Source organism: Balaenoptera acutorostrata, chromosome 19, assembly GCF_949987535.1.
Source record: "Balaenoptera acutorostrata chromosome 19, mBalAcu1.1, whole genome shotgun sequence".
NCBI classification, from domain to species: Eukaryota; Metazoa; Chordata; class Mammalia; order Artiodactyla; family Balaenopteridae; genus Balaenoptera; species Balaenoptera acutorostrata.
The window spans coordinates 29,654,011-29,672,712 of NC_080082.1; the positions used below are offsets into that span (position 1 = coordinate 29,654,011).

The 18,702-nt window shown below is 46.6% G+C and overlaps 2 protein-coding genes across 3 annotated transcripts in view; one reads left to right on the top strand and one right to left on the bottom strand.

Moving 5' to 3' along the window:
- The window catches only part of CES1 (carboxylesterase 1), a 37,608-nt gene that overhangs the window by 2,485 nt on the left and 16,421 nt on the right, over positions 1-18,702 (bottom strand). For both annotated transcript variants that reach the window (XM_007167590.2, XM_007167589.3), the window contains exons 4-11: positions 17,996-18,129; positions 13,348-13,501; positions 11,760-11,864; positions 9,812-9,916; positions 7,311-7,349; positions 6,845-6,985; positions 4,290-4,370; positions 3,430-3,577 (exon numbers count right to left, since the gene is read on the bottom strand). In XM_007167590.2, the coding sequence (XP_007167652.2) occupies positions 3,430-3,577; positions 4,290-4,370; positions 6,845-6,985; positions 7,311-7,349; positions 9,812-9,916; positions 11,760-11,864; positions 13,348-13,501; positions 17,996-18,129 (907 nt within the window). The remainder of the gene's footprint in view (positions 1-3,429; positions 3,578-4,289; positions 4,371-6,844; positions 6,986-7,310; positions 7,350-9,811; positions 9,917-11,759; positions 11,865-13,347; positions 13,502-17,995; positions 18,130-18,702) is intronic.
- On the top strand, positions 14,075-16,142 carry LOC103008285 (THO complex subunit 7 homolog). The gene is made up of 2 exons (XM_057534898.1): positions 14,075-15,013; positions 15,322-16,142. Exon 1 carries the CDS (start codon positions 14,109-14,111, stop codon positions 14,721-14,723), a length of 615 nt encoding a protein of 204 aa, XP_057390881.1. The 5' UTR covers positions 14,075-14,108; the 3' UTR covers positions 14,724-15,013; positions 15,322-16,142.

Sequence of the window (18,702 nt, forward strand, 5' to 3'; positions counted from 1 at the left end):
GAGTGAAGTAAATCCAAATTGCTGGTCTGAAAGTGCAGATATTTAAATACAAGCCTATGCAGAAAGTGGACAGTCTATTCCTTGTGTCTCAGGAAACCACAATTCAGCGTTTCCTTTTTCTCTGTCATCTCACAGGTCTTGCTTCCTGCTTGGCCCAGGGAGTGTTAAGGTGGTGGTAGAAGGAAGAAGGGGCCGAGGAAGGGTAAAGTTCCTCCTTACCCCTCTCCCCTGCCCCTGCTCTCACCACCCCCTCTCTAAGCCCCAAGAAGATGTCAGTTTTCCTGCTGATGCTTCAGCAGAGTTGCCCATCTTGCTCCTTCAGGGCCAACTCACAGGCCACCCGCCTGGGGAGCTCTGTGCTTTGCATTGATCATTATGCCCAGAGCGAGTGACTCTACCGGGGAAGGGTCAGGCCCCAAGTCAGACTGGTGGGGAAATATCACACTTTTTCCCTTCTTGGGGACAGAATCACATTTGGAAAATGCAGAAAAAAGGAACAAGAACAAAAAGATCATATCTAATCCCACCGCTCAGAGGAACCTCTGTTAATATTTTAGCACTTACCCCGCTTATGTATATAAAATAAGGATACTATTGGATGTGTAGTTTTGTAATGACTATAATAATTTCTTCATATCATTAAATGTTTGTCCACTACATAGTGTAACAATATATGCCATCCTCACAGGAGGATGTAGAATAATTTATTTAATTGCCTCCCTTCCCCCCGCTCACTGCACTCTTGGTTTAGCAAGAGGCGTTGTTTGGAAGAAGCAATCCGTCTCTGGTTCCATAATCCACTTGCTAAACAGCTGCTTCAGGGTCAAGCAGAACTCACTGAAAGGAGGGTGTTTACCCTTGCCTCTGCTACTCAGAAGTGTTAGAAAGGAACTCAGAACCCAACCATACAAAGAAAGACCTAGTGTGAGTGAGAGAACTTAATTATGGCAGCATGCTGCCCAAAAGATATTCTTCTTTTCATTCCTCTTCTTTTTTTTTTTTCAGTGTTTTGCCTTAAGCCACTGAGATTTATAAAAAAATTCCTACGGGGGGACTTTTCTGGTGGTCCGGTGGTTAAGACTCCATGCTCCCAGTGCAGGCGGTCCGGGTTCAATCCCTGATCAGGGAACTAGATCCCACATGCCGCAACTAAAGATCCCACATGCCATAACTAAAGATCCCGCATGCCATAAGTGAAGATCCTGTGTGCCACAACTAAGACCCGGCTTAGCCAAATAAATAAATATTTTTTAAAAAGTCCTACAATCACAACACACGTCTTCAAAGGAAAGTAGGGCAGAGATTTCAATAATAACAATTAGGAGCAACAAGAGAAGCAGAGGGAAGGAGAGAGCTAGTAATAAAAATATGCAAATTAAAACAGTGTGATGTTCTTTTTTTTGGTGAGGAAGGACTTATATAAAATTGGCAGCATTATTTTTATTCTTTTAATCTGACTATCCCAAGTGAGAGAACTAAGAAATCCACACTCTCATACATCAGAAAGCAATTTCACAAAATGTATCAAGAACTTTAAAATTCTCCTACAGCTCAGCTTAATAATTTCACTTCTAAAAACCAACTCTAAGAAAATTATTTGAGACTTGGTTAAAGATTTATGCACATAAGGCTGAGTATGATGTTTTCTGTAGCATCAAAATGAGCAGCCAGGCTAAATACCCAATAGGACAGGAATACTAAAGTAAATTTTAATCCATCATACCATGAAATAATTGATATTTTCCATGAATTTTTATTGACATTGAGGAAATGCCTATAATATAGTTGTCTATGAACATAAAATTAATTTTAAAACTATGTGTAAGACATGGAAAGGCTAACAGAAAAAAAATGTCAAAACTTTATAGCTGATACTTCTAGATGAAGGAATTATGAGTAATATATAGTTGCTTCTTTAACATGTTCCCATATTTTCAAAACTTTCTGCAATGGTAAGATTAATTTTATACTCAGAAAACTACTTTATCAAAAAGAAATTGAGAGAAATACAACAATGAAAAAATGACATTGATAAACTCTGGGAAGTGCTGGCAATAAGACACTGAATTCAAAGTCACGGGATGTCAGATAAAAAACTCAAGTCCAGTATGGCTGGGAGCAGCATGGATGCTGAAGGGGATACTACAAGTCAGACACGTAGCAAGAGGCAAGACCAAATTTATGAAAGAACAGATTTGACCCCAGGCAGCCCCTCGCTGGTCATCAGGACCCTAGGGAGGAAGAAATGGTAACTAGCGCCTCCAAATTACTGTACTGAGTGCTTGGGGACAGAGTGAGTCAGCCACAGCTACGTTTTATCATGCTTATAAAGTCTCAAAGTTTAAAACCCTTCTAGCACCGTTAGGCAGAGAGGTCTGGACCACAGAACCATCTCCTGGCTTGCAGACTAGGTGAATGAGGTCTCCAAGAAATGAAGGGCCCTGTGAGTAACTCAAAAGGTACCCAAAAGGGACACCTCCTCTCCAGGTGAGCTCATCCATCCCTGACCTCACACCCTACACACAGTCTTGGGTCAATGTTGGAAGGTCCTGTGGTAGACACAGCACACACTGGGAGAAACAACAGCCAGCCACAGACATTGACGTTCTTTAGACCACGTGGCCCCACTCTTCCAATACTCACTCCTTTCAGCTTTCTTGGTCCCAGACAACACTCCTGATCCTATGCTTGGCCTCACTCTACCCCCAGCTCCACTGGTTAACAAACTGGTTTGCAGGTAGCTCTGACCTTGGAAACTTTCCAAGACCTATCTTCCAAGATTTCCCCTCTAGCCCCACAGACCACCGCAATTCAGGTGAGGAGCCCTGTGGCAGATGCTGTCGGTGCCTCCCCATATCCCCTGCTTCCGGGCATGCCAGCCTGAGTTCCACCTCCTGCATCCGTAGCTCTTTGCCTGAGGTCTCTGGCAGCCAGAGACCACTCTGCCCATGTGTGCAACAGGTCAAAGCACCAGGGAATTAACTGCCCTTGGGAACAGCCTTCAACCAATGACTCATCAAAGTTGGAGGATAAATATCCCAGCTCTCTTGCCACTCACTAGGGATAACCCTGAGACATGTGTTCTGCTGGTTTCCCAGAGCTCCCCAGGTCCAGGTGTCCACAGTGGATGCTTTCTTGACAGTGCAGTGTGGACTGGCTTCCTCTCCAGTCATGTCACTTCTCCACTCCTCTACTGGTGTTTTCTGGGATCACCCCACAAATAAACTCTTTGCATTTGGATCCTTTTCTCGGAGTCTGCTTCTGGTGGAAACCAAAATAGGACAGTGCCCCACCCCAGGCCAAATGCAATCAGCCTTGGATGTACGACCCTCAGCAATTTCCACATGTGTTTGTGCTGAGGGCTGGGCAGGACAGTCAGTGAAGCTGGAGCAGTCAGTGTCCCTCTCCCGTCCAATGTCTGGGACTCACCTCTGTGGTGACGGGCCATATTCACAGATGGGACACCAAACATCGCATCTGCAATCAAGTCCAGGAACAGGTCTTTCTTTCTGGCAGGGTCATCTGTTCCTCCTAAATACTTGTCAGCGGCCACCGCGGTCAGTTCCTCAGGGATGCTCTGAAATAGATCGAGTGAAAGTGACCACTGTTAAATATAAAGTGGAGACCAGACTTATGAATTATCTGTGCAGACAAAACCATTTAAGCCATGTTAGCAAAACTAACTCTAGCTCATTTCATGCACATAAGCAAAACCTAACTTAGGTTATTTTTTGTAAATCCCTCTGACAATCACAAAATAAACTTAAGTCATCTCCCTAAAATAGTATGAGATAATCACTTTTAACCAATCCCTTGCCACCTGAAAACCTCTATTGTAATAAGCAATCACTGAAAATGTTAACAACTTCCTCAGTTTCACTTTATAAGCCATCCTGTAACTTCAGGCCCCCGAGCTGCCCACCAGTCTTCGAAGGTGGAAGCCCCCAGGGCGTGAACCCCAGGGCGTGAACTATTTTTTATGTACCATAAACTCTTACCAAATACTCTTCATTCATTTGGTGGTTTTAATTTTGCTATTTCTGGATTTTTGACTTCACCACCCCTGGTGAGTGACACAGTTTCTCTTCTTGTGTTAATGGTGAACTTTTTGAGCCCAGTGCAAACTTTCCCACTCCCTCAACCCTGGGTAGTGATTAAGAAAAGCAGAAAAAGTGGGGCAGAACCCCCCAGCCCCAGTCTTCATTCTGCCATTAGTTGCTTTGCAACTGGGGACAAGCCTCTTCCTCTCTTTAGGGCTCAGCCAGTTCCTGTGATTCCTAGACTCTTACAAGGATGGGGTAGGACTTCCACATGAGTGATGTGGCCGTCTTCTGGTCCAGCTTGCCTTCAGAGAATGAGTAGCCCATGAACTGTTAAAACAAAGGTTAAGCAATTATGAATCATCCGGTAATGGCAAGAAAAACCGAAGTGACCAACAAACCAAACCAATGCAGGCTGAAGGTCACTGTCATATCTTGATGGGCATGGGTCTTTTTTTTTGAGTCTTTTATTGTTTATTTATTTATTTATTTATTTAACATCTTTATTGGAGTATAGTTGCTTTACAATGGTGTGTTAGTTTCTGCTTTATAACAAAGTGAATCAGTTATACATATACATACATCCCCATCTCTCTTCCCGCTTGCGTCTCCCTCCCACCCTCTCTATCCCACCCCTCTAGGTGGTCACAAAGCACCGAGCTGATCTCCCTGTGCTATGCAGCTGCTTCCCACTAGCTATCTATTTTACGTTTGGTAGTGTATATATGTCCATGCCACTCTCTCACTTCGTCCCAGCTTACCCTTCCCCCTCCCCATATCCTCAAGTCCATTTTCTAGTAGGTCTGTGTCTTTGTTCCCATCTTGCCCCTAGGTTCTTCATGACCATTTTTTTGTTTGTTTTTTAGATTCCATATATATGTGTTAGCATACGGTATTTGTTTTTCTCTTTCTGACTTACTTCACTCTGTAGGGCAGGGGTCTTTGATGAGTTGGGCAAAATCAATGAATCAAATGGACTTTTATATCTAGAAATCAAGGAATGCAAAGAAGATAAAGTAATTGTTAAGGGAAGCTGTCCCAGTCTTTGTGTGTGTGTGTGTATGTATGTATATATATGTATATATATATATGTGTGTGTGTGTGTATGCGTGCATATATATATATATATATATATATATATTTAGGCTAGAGTCTCCACAGTGGTCATCAAGACAGAGAGGGAAGGTTTCAGCCAGCCAGGTGCTGAAGTGGAGGGCTCTGGGGCAGATGACACAGACCTCACAAATACCCCGCCTGTGTTAGATAGCAGAGAAAGCCCCAAATTCTGCCATTATGGTTTTGGTCCTTTGGTATAACCTCTGAAATCATTCTGAAGAACTGCAGAACCCTGCACATAATGACTCCATCAAAACTCTGCACTGGGCTTCCCTGGTGGCGCAGTGGTTGAGAATCTGCCTGCCAATGCAGGGGACACGGGTTCGAGCCCTGGTCTGGGAAGATCCCACATGCCACGGAGCAACTAGGCCCGTGAGCCACAATTACTGAGCCTGCGTGTCTGGAGCCTGGGCTCCGCAACAAGAGAGTCCGCGATAGTGAGAGGCCCGCGCACCGCGATGAAGAGTGGCCCCCACTTGCTGCAACTAGAGAAAGCCCTCGCACAGAAACGAAGACCCAACACAGCCATAAATAAATAAATAAATAAATAAATAAAAATAAAAAAAAAAAACCTCTGCACTAAGTGACTTGACCAAACTCTAGCACGGCTACAAGCAGCTTAAGGCCATGTCCCCAGGATGACCCCAGGCCCCCTTAAAAAGCTCTGCGCTGCCAGGAGATTTTACTGTTTGTTCTAGCCAAAACCTGGTGATAGGCAGGTATGTCCCTGAACCCTTTCTTAGTGCAGTTACTTTAGAAACCTTGTAATTATAAATCCTTTTTCTGCCCTTTGGGATGTAAAACCACTGCTCCAACCTGTTTTCTCAAGGACCTGAGAGCAAACTTTTATGAAATGCAAACATTCAGGGGATAATTCTTGCTCTCTCCCCCAGTCCCTGTGGAAAGATAATGCCTAACTTCAGTGGGAGACTTGCTTCTACTTACACCATGGTCTCCTGTCATAAAGACAGAAGTTTGTTTCTTCTCCAGACAAATGCCAGCTAACAAATCCAGGTGGCCCAGTTTCATGGACAAATCCCCCTCCCCGTGCCCACAGCCTTAAACAGGCTCCAGCCTTTTGTTTCAGAGATTTGGGTTCAGTTTACAACTGATCTTTTCCCTATAGCAAGAGTGTCACTGAATCAAACTCATTACCACTTCAACTAGTGTCTGGCTTTGTTTATCTTTGGCAGAAGGGAAAGCTCTTCCTAACTTTTAGAAGTCAATTTTAACTCAGGAGGAAGCAGGCTCCTTTGAATCTTTCCAGTTAGACGACTGAGAGTGTGGGGTGTGGGTGGGTGGAATTTATGGAGAAACTATGAAAGCACCAAGCCCAGGGGAGAGGCTGCAGGTCCCACGCCTCACTCTCCTTAACTCCCAAGCCCCTTCCCCTTTCCAGGCCTTGGGTTTCTCATCTGCCCAATGATTATCTCTACCAGCCCTCCTGGCACTGACATTTCAGGATTCTTGGATACGAGGACAAGCAGAGAGTGTGTGGGGATGTGGGTCCCCAGGGCCGCACCACCCAGGTGACAGCTGGGCCATCGTGGAGAAGGTTTCCACGGAAACGTCAAGGTGTATGAAGGCCCCAGAGGGGGGTGCGTAGAAGGAGGGGTCCTGTGACCAGAGATGGGAGGGGTGATGTGACGGGCAGGGGAGGCGAGTCTAAGAGGCCTGCACTTTCTCACCATCGGCAGAATCCAGCCACACTCCTGCTTGTTGATTCCCACGATGTAGGGAACGGGGTGGAAATTCTTTTCAGCCAGAATCTCTTCAGGCGTCTTTGGCAGCAGCACTCCGTCAAGCACGGTGGGCAGGAAAGGAAAGCTCTGGGGAAGAGGGCAGCGTCGTGTCTGTGCTTCCCCTTCGAGGTCACACCGGCGTCCCCCTCTCCACCTGCCTGAGCTCACGGCCGGCATCGCAGACCTGCGTGCCCATGGGCGGTGGCCACATATTCAGGGTCCTAACAAAGGGGGCTAAGTCTGTGGACCCCAGAGGGCAGAACTCTGACCAGGGCCGGCAGTGCTTAGGTGATGCGGGCAAATCTTCACTCAAGTTGGTATAAACTATATAACATAACGTGTATTTAATTTGAAGGGTATGTATATCTACATGCATCTCTCCATCTATAGTCAGTTCTTGTAAGCATCTTACCTCTCTGGGGTCTCCATGTAAATCAAGAGCGAAAAATTTCTGTGAAGACAAAGGCAGAGGTTGTGGGTGAGAAGGCTTCCTGGGAGAAAAGCTGATCCTTGTGAGCTGTGCGTCAAAGGTATCAAGTCCTCCCTCCTGGTGCCACCCTGGCGGGGCTGAAAGGAAGTGGGCAGGGCACCAGCTCCCCTGGGCATGAGCACAGGGTGGAGGTATGGGACGGGGGAGGGGAGCTCTGGAGAGCAATGTTGCTTGTGCCTGCCCTGCCCTCCATCCATCTCCCCTTCTTGTTCCTCCAGGCAAAAACACCCCAATTTTCCTTTGGGGAACCTCCTCTTCCCCACTCTCACTCCACGATTCCAGGCATCTATATGTGACCTGAGGTGCACCATCTCCCTGAAGACAGGGATTACTTCAGGGATGGACATGTGCCCATGTCAGTTCAAGAGTTTCCCCAAAACTTTTGCTGGAATTATTGGGAAAGAGGGTTTCTAAGCAGATAGGATGTAAGTCTAGAATACTGTTCTTGTCTAACCTCCCCAGGGGACAAATCTGCCTGAGAATGAAGCCAACACAGAGAGGTAAAAAGCTGAGGGATAGAGACAGAGTCTTAATAATATCATATGTGCATCTGGATCAGGACATGCCTGAAGCCATCAACTCCTGGACTTTTCAGTTAGTAACCTGAAGATTCTGTTACAACATACCCCTTTCTAGTTTTCTCGTCTTGCATTAGAAAATCCTGACTCATACAAGCTCACTGAAATTCACCCCACCCCACGCTTCTCTTTGTTGTGAGTTCACCAAGATTGTGCTGATTTTATTGTGACAGTGTAGCTTACAGGCCTGACCAGTATGCAGGAAGTCCCAGTAAGGGTCCTTCCGTTATGGGTTGTACCCCCGCAATCCAGGTGTGTGTGTGTGTGTGTGCGCGCGCGCCCGCATGTGTTATTGGGGAGAGAGGATAATCACGGAAACACCTCCACGTGATCTCAGAAGATCTCAGAACGATAACATGGGCTCTTAGGTTCTCTGGATTCTCCCAAAGTCACCGACTCTCCCCTTATAAGCGGATCTCTTGTGCCACATGGAGAATTGCTGAAATAAATTTACCTCTTTCCAGGCATCAGGAAACAGTTGTGTTTTTGTCTTTGAACACATTGGTCACCTTATTTGAGCCTGAGAAACCAGGATCCAAGGCTACGTTGGACTTAACCCATGGAAACAGAGCAGAGTCCAGTGCTGGAGGCTGGCCGCTGGGGGTCCAGGAGCATCCGCAGGGGTCCAGGGTCCAGACAGAGAGGCCAGGCACTCGGGCTACTCCAATAGCTCCCACTGGCTCTAAATGTGGTGTTCTCTGGGTATCTGTTGTGCTGTAGCTTCCTGTGATGACCCACTACCATAGCCATCCACCAATCCTGAAATGTCACCTTCTCTGTGACATACTTGGAGTATGGGTGAATTGGGGGGATAAGCGGATAGATGGACGATAGCTAGCAGATTAGGTGATGGATGGATCATTGATGTTAGAGAGATGGATGATGAAATACAGATATATGAATGATTGATAACAGATGAATGAATGCTATAGATAAATTGATATTAGATTGATGAAAAGATATTGATGAATTGGATTCACTGGTGGATGGACAGATGTATAATAAGATGATGAATGAATGGATGGATGAATAGGTGGATGGATGGTTGGATGGATGAATGGGTAGATATACGATTATGTGAGAATCACTAGAGGCAGACATGCAGAAAATCGGGCCATCACTGGGTTATAATTGAGGTGGTTTCTAAATTAACCAAGACAATTGTGACAACCTTTCTGAAAATCTTTGTTCTAAATAACCCCATTCCCCAAATTCAGGATGGTAATCACCTCTGAGAATATGTAATGTTTAATTTCTTAAAAATCTATCAGATTCCACTTATGAGAATGAATCTAGGATGGGCAAATTCATAGACAGAAAGTAGATTAGAGGTTTCCAGAGACAGGGGGGAAGGGGAGAATGTAGAGTTACTGTTTAAAGAGGTAGGGATTTTTTGTTTGGGATGATGAAAATTTTTGGAAATAGTGGTGATGGCTGCACAGTACTATGAGTATAATTAATGCCATTGAATTGTACACTTAAAATGATTAAAATGGTAAATTGTATGTGACATATATATATATTTACAGTAAAGAAAACAGTCACATATAAAAAAATCTATCAGAAAAACAAGATTGGAAAAAGTAAGTTTTGATAGATATGAGGAGTTATTACACAGTTGTTCGTTATGTTATTTTTTGTCTTTGTTAACATCTGAGATATTCCATAATAAAAAAGAAAGAAGGAAACTCCCCATTCAGATCCAGAGCTCTGACACTGCTCTTGAGAGGTGAGAAACTGTCCCAGGTAGTTTTTCCAGGGCAAGGGGACAGCTGAAATGATGAAGCCTGAGGCCATGTTTACAGGACGGGGAGCTTGTGTGGCCATGAGAGTGGATGTACTTACCATCTTCAGCGTTATCTCCAAGAGCTCGTCCTCTGTCTTCTGGCGCAGGCAGTGAATGAGGACAGCCGAGGTGGTGGTTTTACACCCAGCAAAGACAGCAATTTTCTGCAGAGATCACAGGTGACAGCAGAATTCAAGAGCCCTGTGTCTTCCCTCCATCAATAACGAAGTGTTCTGCTCCAACCTCAATTTCTAAAGTCAACACACGGTAGCAGAAGATACTCTCGACGAGTATGTCCTGGATCCCAGACGTGCCAATTATACTCCTCAGCCTCTGCTGCCTTATCTCTGTTCAAGTGGACATAATGATCTCAAAGCTGAACATCTAAAGAGAGGCAGCATGGAGTGGGGCTTAAGAGCATGGAATCCAGAATCCACTGTCTAATTTCAAATCTCGGCTCACCCAATTAATAGCCTTTTGGCCTCAGGCTAGACCCTTGCAAAGTGCAGCCAGAGGGGAAGATGCAGAAGGAGAGAAGTCAGGCTCCATGATGGCGGGACCGTGTAGAGTACACATGGGCTGCCCAGAGCCTGGTCCAGTGTCTGACATACAATCAATGCTCAGTATGTATTTGGTGAAAAATTAAATAAAAAGGCACATGAAGAAGTAGAGGGGAGAGGGGGGGAGAGAGAGAGAGAGAGAGAGAATAAAAGTCTTGGATTCTTCATTCTGCCAATTTCTGGTCCTGTTTGATAGCAAAATCCAGCACCATTTCTGCCACCTTTGTTTCCTTTAAATAAACTCCCCCTTCTTGACTTAAGCCTGATCAAGGGGCTTCTGCTGTTAATAGCCAAAGAATTCTGAAAACCAGTCTCAACAATTGTTTAAATTCTTGGTGTCTTATCTCCTCCCCTCCTGCTCACCAGGCAGTCCCTTTACGTCTGCCTGCTGCCCCCACCCGGCCACCTAACCAGCGCTCACAGCCCGAGGAAAACGCTCCACATCAATGACTCCAGCGCACACTCCTCAGCAGAGCCTCCCTGTGGCTCACCCTTCCTTGGCTTCCTAACACTCTCCAAATAAAGACAAAGTCCTCACCAGGTCCTATGCAGCATGGCCCTGCTGATGGCCCCATCCTCACTTCACTCCAGGTTCCGTCTGCTCTTTCTGCTCTGGCCACAGCAGCCTTTCTCACTCTCTCTCACTTGAGATACCTGCTCCTGCCACAGGACATTTGCACAGGCTGTTCCCTCTTCCTGGATATTATTTTCTTACCAAGTAATTTACTGTTCATCTTTCTCATCTCAACTCGTTGATCACTTTTTTTCATGAAGCCTTTCCTGAAAACCTCCCCCTATCCACTGGACTAAGTGCTCCTTTTGGATTCTGTTATAACATCAGGTATCTCTCCTCTATTGCTCTAGTCACAGTTGACATTTTGTAAGTTGTGCAATTATATAATTATTAATCTGTCTCCTCAATTATAACAGAAGCTTCATGAGGTTGCGAGATGTCAGATTATATCAAAACTATTTGTTGAGTGAATGAATGAATCAATGAATGAATTCTTCAGGAACCCACCCCAGTCACAAGCCCCCAAGGAGAATCCACTCCAGGCCCACATGGTACAAATGAGTTCACCAGACCTCAGATCCTGAGAGAGGCAAGACACAATGACAGTCCACCAGACACATCCAGCCCAGCACCCCTCCTTTAGGAAATATGGTCAGTGGACCGTGCATGGGGCTGGCAGCCCAGAGTCATGAGCTTGAGTCCGGCTCTGCCCTGATCACTCGCTGACCTTGGCAAGTGCTTCCGCTCTCTGCCCCAGTTTGCTCAGCGGTAGAAGGTGGAGGTGGGCTGAGGTGTGTCCTTGTCCTCCCTGCTCAGCCACCCTCACTTCTGTGATTCTTTGAGGATGTCAGCTGGCTCCCACAGCAAGAAAGACCCTGACAACTCCAGGAGAGCAGAGCAAAGGGTGTGGGGACAGGCCAGTGTGAGACCTACCTTAGCTGCAGCCTTCATGTCCGTCTGGACCAGGACAGAAGTGAGGGCCACACCACTCTCAGAGATGGCCCGGTGGAAGAGATTCTTGGCCAGGGGAGATAACACCTGGGAGGAGGGTGGCGAGAAAGGGAGTTTATGCTCACAGGAAGGGGTCTTCAAGAGCCACCCCCATCCACAGCCCTGTCCTGGGCTGTTCCCCTGGAGACCTTGGGGCCCGGCTTCTGCAAGAAAACCTCAGCTGGAAGGAGCCAGGAGCAGAGTGAAGGACAAAACAGGAAGTGTGTGGCACACACTGATTATAACAATCAAAGTATCTGAAAGGCAGCTCAGCAATTCCTAGCAACACTTTAAAGGCACAGTTCTGATGCCCCATTTCCATTACTTAGGATTTATTTTAAGGAAAATGATCATGGAGGCACACAAAAATCTCTAAAATGTTCGTGTTATTTATAACAGTAAAAATTGGAAATAACACAGGTTCTAATATATGACATTGGGTAAATAAGGTATTTTTCATTCTTACAATGAAATACTATACTCGACTATACACACAAAAAATATAAAAGAATAACTAATGGTTAGGGAAATATTTGTGTTATAATATTAAGGAAGTTTTTTTGTTTAAAAATTCATAGATACAGATAGATAGGTAGATAGATGATAGATGATAGATAGATAGATAGAGAGATAGATTCATGGAAAAAAGACTAGAAAAATAAAACTGTCCATGGTGACAATCCCTGGCTAATGGGATTGTGGATGAATTTTTATTTTGGGGGAGTTATCTATGCTTTTCTTTTTTCTCCATTTTATAAAATAAAAACATTTTCCTCTGAATATTCAACTATGAATCCAACATATGTTTTAAAAATGCAGTAACAGCACTGACCTTCTGCTCAACTGTGAGGCAGCTGGAGGGTTTCTAACAGCTCCCAGCGCCTTCTAGTCTGCTTTTCCGTCTTTGCTTCCCTCAGTGTCTCCTTATTCCCATTCCCCACATCAGGCTCCCAGGTTGTGTCTGTGTTCCATATCCCCGGTCCCATCCCCCCTTCCATCCTCCTTCCTCTCTCTACCCCTCCTCCCCCAGCCCAGCTCCATCCTCAGTCCCAGAGACTGCTGCCCTCCTTCCTGAGCATGAACAAGCCATCAGACCTCCTCAGAGGAGGCCTCTGACCTGTTCTTAGTGCTCGTGTCCCCGTGAACTGTAGATCTGGCTTCAAGGCAAATAATGACATTGCACCCAACTTCATGGTTGCCTCTTTTTATTCAGAATTTACACCCACCCCTACTTCCCAAGAGGAGTGAGATGAGTACTAATGGTAAAATGATTAGGAAGGAGAGTAAGAGCTCAACCAACACAGGACAGGAGGAATGTCTCAGTTGCAGCCGTGGCTGGAGATATGGCCCCAGGATGCTAAGCTGAGCTCTGGAGGGCCAAGGAGAGTTTGGCCGTAACTTTCCACCATCTGACGCTGCACAGACTAGGGTCAGCCTTGAATCCAGGTCTTATAAGTAAAGGTCCCATGACTAGACTGGCTGGTCTGCAAGGGGTCCCATCGGTAGCCACATCAGGGCCAGGAACACTTACAAGAACAGAGACACTTTCCCCTCCTGCCGACTCTCCAAAGATGGTCACAGAGCCTGGATCCCCTCCGAAGTTGGCAATGTTCTCCTGGACCCAGTGCAGTGCGGCCAACTGGTCCAAGTGACCCCAGTTCCCCCGGCTGTGTTCATCCCCTGTGCTGTGAGTAAGAGAACAGGGTGGGGTTGAGAGCAGAGATGTCACAGCAGGGCCCTCAGGACCACAGATGGGGCTGGGGGTCTGGGTGAGCCTTCTGGAAAAGGCTGGGCTTCCACAGCACTGACACTGGGGTCTTCACCTGCCTCCCATCCTGCAGCATTGTTCCGCTGTAGCGCTCTACACATCCATCCCACATCTATTTATTGAGCATCTACTATTCTACAGTTCCAAAGGGAATTCCAGGCAGAAGAAACAGCACAGGCAAAGGCCCCGGGGTCCAGTGAACAAAAGAGTGAGTCTAGGACATACAGCTACAGAGGGCCCTGAGGGCCTCGGTAAGGATGTCAATGTCGGCCACCGCCCGCCTGGCTTCGCCCCACACGCGCCGGCCGCGGCCGCCCCCGGGGAGTTCGGGGAGCGCGCGGAGCCCAGGTCCCGCGGCGGCGGCGGCGGCGCGGCGGGGCTCAGGCGGCGGAGCGGGCGGCCGCGGGCGCCGCCGCCTCCTCCTCCATGGCTGTTTACCCGGCTGCATTGTGGGAGTTTGACCTCCGCCGCCGCCAACCGCCGCCTCAGCTTGCGCCGCCGCCGCCGCCGCCGCCGCGCACGCCATGGCAGCCGTGACTGACGACGAAGTCATACGGAAGCGTCTCCTAATTGATGGAAATGGCGCTGGAGATGATCGGAGAATTAATCTACTAGTGAAAAGTTTCATTAAATGGTGCAACTCTGGATCCCAGGAAGAGGGATACAGCCAGTACCAACGTATGCTGAGCACACTGTCCCAATGTGAATTTTCAATGCGCAAAACTTTGCTGGTGTATGATATGAATCTCAGAGAAATGGAAAATTATGAAAAAATTTACAAAGAAATAGAATGTAGCATTGCTGGAGCACATGAAAAAATTGCTGAGTGCAAAAAGCAAATTCTTCAAGCAAAACGAATACGAAAAAATCGCCAAGAATATGATGCATTGGCAAAAGTGATCCAGCGTCATCCAGACAGGCATGAGACGTTAAAGGAACTAGAGGCTCTGGGAAAAGAATTAGAGCATCTTTCACATATTAAAGAAAGTGTTGAAGATAAGCTAGAATTGAGAAGGAAACAGTTTCATGTTCTTCTTAGTACCATCCATGAACTTCAGCAAACACTGGAAAATGGTGAAAAGCTCTCAGAGGTAGAAGAAGCTCAAGAAACAAGCATGGAAACTGATCCTAAACCATAGACCAACTAATCACTCACCATTCCCAAGAATATTGAAGTAGCAACATGATCTTAGTGTATTCAGAATTTGTTGTGCTCTTGAGACATTTAAAGTTTTGGCAGTGAACTACGTTGCTTTTAAATTTTAATGCACAGTTCATTCATATTTCTTCACACAAAGGGAGATGACTTTATTATATATTTGTTTTTATTGAAATGCCTTTTTTATACTTAAAAGATAGGAAGCAACATCCAAAAATGTTTAATGAAATACTTTCAAGCCAGATATGTTAGTGCTCATTGGTATTCTAGGTAGTTTTTTTTTTTTTTTTTAAATTTATTTATTTATTTTTGACTGTGTTGGGTCTTCGTTTCTGTGCAAGGGCTTTCTCCAGTTGCGGAGAGCAGGGGCCACTCCTCATCGCGGTGCGCGGGCCTCTCACTGTCGCGGCCTCTCCCGTTGCGGAGCACAGGCTCCAGACACGCAGGCTCAGTAGTTGTGGCTCACGGGCCTAGCCGCTCCGCGGTATGTGGGATCTTCCCAGACCAGGGCGCGAACCCGTGTCCCCTGCATTGGCAGGCGGATTCCTAACCACTGCGCCACCAGGGAAGCCCTCTAGGTAGTTTTTAACTGGTAACATTGATTTGCTCACAAAATAAGTGGAAGATAGTGAGAAGGTGGCATTTCTAGGATGTACCTGAGAAAATTAGTCAATTTCTGGAAATCGTTACCACTTTTGAAAATGAAGTCCATGAATAGGCTCTCAGGAGCGCTGTGAACTTATGAAATTATGTACAAAATGTTTGTGGTGTATGCTTATTGTGGGAGAGGTTCCATGATATTAAGAATCACTGATATCAGAGGTAATTACGAGATGCAAAGTAAATCAATATGCATTACTTTCTAGATCTCTGTCCTTAATACTTCAGCAATGTGGTTGTTAAATGTTTTGTTGAAATGTTTTCTCTCTATCGTTTTGTTCTGTAGGAGTCATTTTCAAGAGTCTTGCAAAAAGGATTTCATGATCTTTTTAAAAAATTAAGCCAGGTCTGAATCACTTATAATTGTCTTACGTATTGAATTACATGTCTAATACTTATTAGGGTCTATCCTTATCCATTTATTTTAGTTCAGAAACATAGCATTTTGCATGAATCATACCTTAATAATGCTACATTTTTGTAATTTTGATACAAACTCGTATCTTTAAAAACGAAAGTTTAAAGTTAGCTCAATAGTAGTCACAGTGAAAGTGTCAAAATACTTTTAAGTGCTTCCTCTAATTTCATCTGGCAAATTTCATGGGAGAAATTTCTTTGCAGAATTGCTATACCCTGATAAATATTTCTATTTTCCATTATTAGTAAGAATTATGAAGCAAAAATTTGCTTATATTGACTCAGAATTAAAAATCAATTTTTCCAAAAAAAAAAAAAAAAAGGATGTCAATGTCATCTTGAGTAAGTTAGGAAGCCATTGCAGGGATGACATGATTCCATTTATGTCTTAAATGATCACTTTGGCTACTGTGTGGATCAGACATGGTGTAAAATAGCAGGGTTATAAAAGTAGGTGTTATGGGACTTTCCTGGTGGTACAGTGGTTAAGACTCACGCGCCCATTGCAGGGTGCCTGGGTTCGATCCCTGGTCAGGGAACTAGATCCCACATGCATGCTGCAACCAAGAGTTCACATGTCACAGCTAAGGAGCCTGCATGCCGCGACTAAGGAGCACACCTGCCACAACTAAGAACCAGCACGACCAAATAAAGAAATAAAATATTTTTAAACAAAGTAGGTGTTATTACAACAATCCAGGGGAGAGACACAGAGTGCTTTGAACAGGGTGACCACAAGGGAGGAGGTGAGAAGTGGTTGGATCCTGAATACACTGTAAAGGTGGAGCCAAGAGGATTTGTTGGTGACTGGATGTGGGGTGTGAGAAAAAGAAAAGAATCCAAGTGCCCACAGGCTTTTATCCTGAGTAACTGGAAGGGTGGAGCTGCCTGCAGCTGAGCAGGAGGCCCTGTGGGGAAAGGAGGAGTGTTTGGGGGGAGGGGCATCGGGAGTCAAGGGTTAAGTTTGTCTGTGGAAGGGAGAGGTGCCCTCAGATGTCCCGTGGGGATGGCAGGAGGTAGTTAATGATGTACCTGTGGGTTTCAAAGGAGAAATGGGCTAAAAATAGGGAGCTTGGAAGTGCCCCCAAGGTCACTCAGGGAACCAGTGGGACAGAGAAGAAGATGCACACAGAGGCTGAGACGGGGAGGGGCCGAGAAGGAGCAGCCATGAGGGAGGAGGTGGCCAGGAGCCAAGAGAAGGAAATTTTTCAAGAAGATTTGAGGGATCACGTGCGGTTGCTGCCAAGGCTGGGCCACTGGTGACCTGGACCAGAGCAGTCTGGTGTCTGGTTGGGCTGAAACCCTGACTGACATGGCAGAGGAGAGCCTGGGGGAGAGGAAGGGGGGAGAGTGTACGCAGTTATACTGTAACTGGGAGCAGCCGTGGGCCGTGGGGGAAGGAGATGAGGAGTCTCGGTGAAGGTGACACATCCCGAGACATGACTCGCCAGGGACAACCCTCCTCCAGCCCATAGGTCTTTCCAGTGAGATGACCACCCCTCCCCCAGCCCACCCACCAGCCATGAGGGTAAGAGGTCCTGGGGCTGGTGCATTCAGAAAAGGCTCAGTAACTGTGCCTGCAGGAAGTCCGGTTCCTGTCCCCACGGAAACTCCATGGAGGAGACTCGAGCTTTCGCTCACGCATGTGCCAAGCTCCACGAAGGAAATGGGGTGAGTGGGCCCTACACTCCTCCCAGTAGATGTGTCCACTGGAGTCAGGTGCTCGTTACAACCTCCCAGTTCCAGCCACCCGTTCCCCCACCTACAAGGCTTTACGGAGCTCCCACATGAGTCTGCTCCTTCTTTACTTCCCCATGAGGTAAGATGTATAAGCCTCTAACTGCTGCGCTGCATGTTAACTGTCATCTTAGAGGCATGCAACATGCTGGGCAGCACAGGTGAAAAAGAGATGAGTATTTCAGACGAGGTAACATTTGGGTTGGGCTTTGCAGGAATAATAGGAGCTTGTCAGGCAGATTAGGCATTTTCCATGCAAGTAAGTGGACCAGGGTGGCTGGGGAAGGAGAAGGTAGGTAGAGCCCAATTATGAGGGGACTTGCACGTCTTAGTAGGGAACCTAGCAAAGAACCCTTTGAGGGCTTGCATGACCAGAGTGGGGTCCTAGCACTCCCACACTGAGGGTCAGTGTGCCATGAGGAGAGGCCAGTGTCTTACCTGAAGAATCCCCAGATGCCCAGGCGGTACTGAATGGTCACCACCACCACGTTTTCATGGGCAGAGAGGGCCAGCCCATCATAGGTTGATGCCCCGCCCAACATCAGACCTCCTCCGTGGATCCACACCATCACCTGGACGGGGAGGAAGCAACCATACAGGTCACAGGAAGCAGAGCCGGGAAAGACCTCAAGAGGCGGTCTGGTTTGGTCACCTACCCACCTACCCAGTTCTCCCAGCTGTGGCCCAGGCCACCACCCTACTCAGTGCGCCCTGGCTGTCCCTGCCTGTCTCCCCTGCCCCAGTGCCACCTCCTGCCAGGGCTCTTCATGCTGAGAACATCATCATGGGAACAGCCAAGGCTAAGAGCGTCATCTTCTCCCCAACACTCCCCCCGTCCTCACTCCTGGACCCCTCACGCAGCTCAGCACAATCTGCATGCAACGGCCCTTGGTTAGAAGCTTATTTCAGCTTCACCTTAGTTACCTTTTGTGTGGTGAAATAAACTTCTCACATGAATGATGATCATGTCATGAAGCACACGCCCCGGGTGGTACCTCTTCTTAATAGGCCTTCCCGCTGCCTCCTCTGCTCCCCAGATCTCACCCATCCTCCAAATCCCAGCCTAAAAGCCACCTCCTCTAAGAAGTCTTCGATCATTTGATGAATATGATCTGAAAACCTACTAGGTGCCAGGGACTGTGGTA

Coding starts and splice junctions, on each gene's coding strand:
- LOC103008285 (XM_057534898.1), top strand. CDS start 14,109: ATGGCAGCCGTGACTGACGACGAAGTCATACGGAAGCGTCTCCTAATT.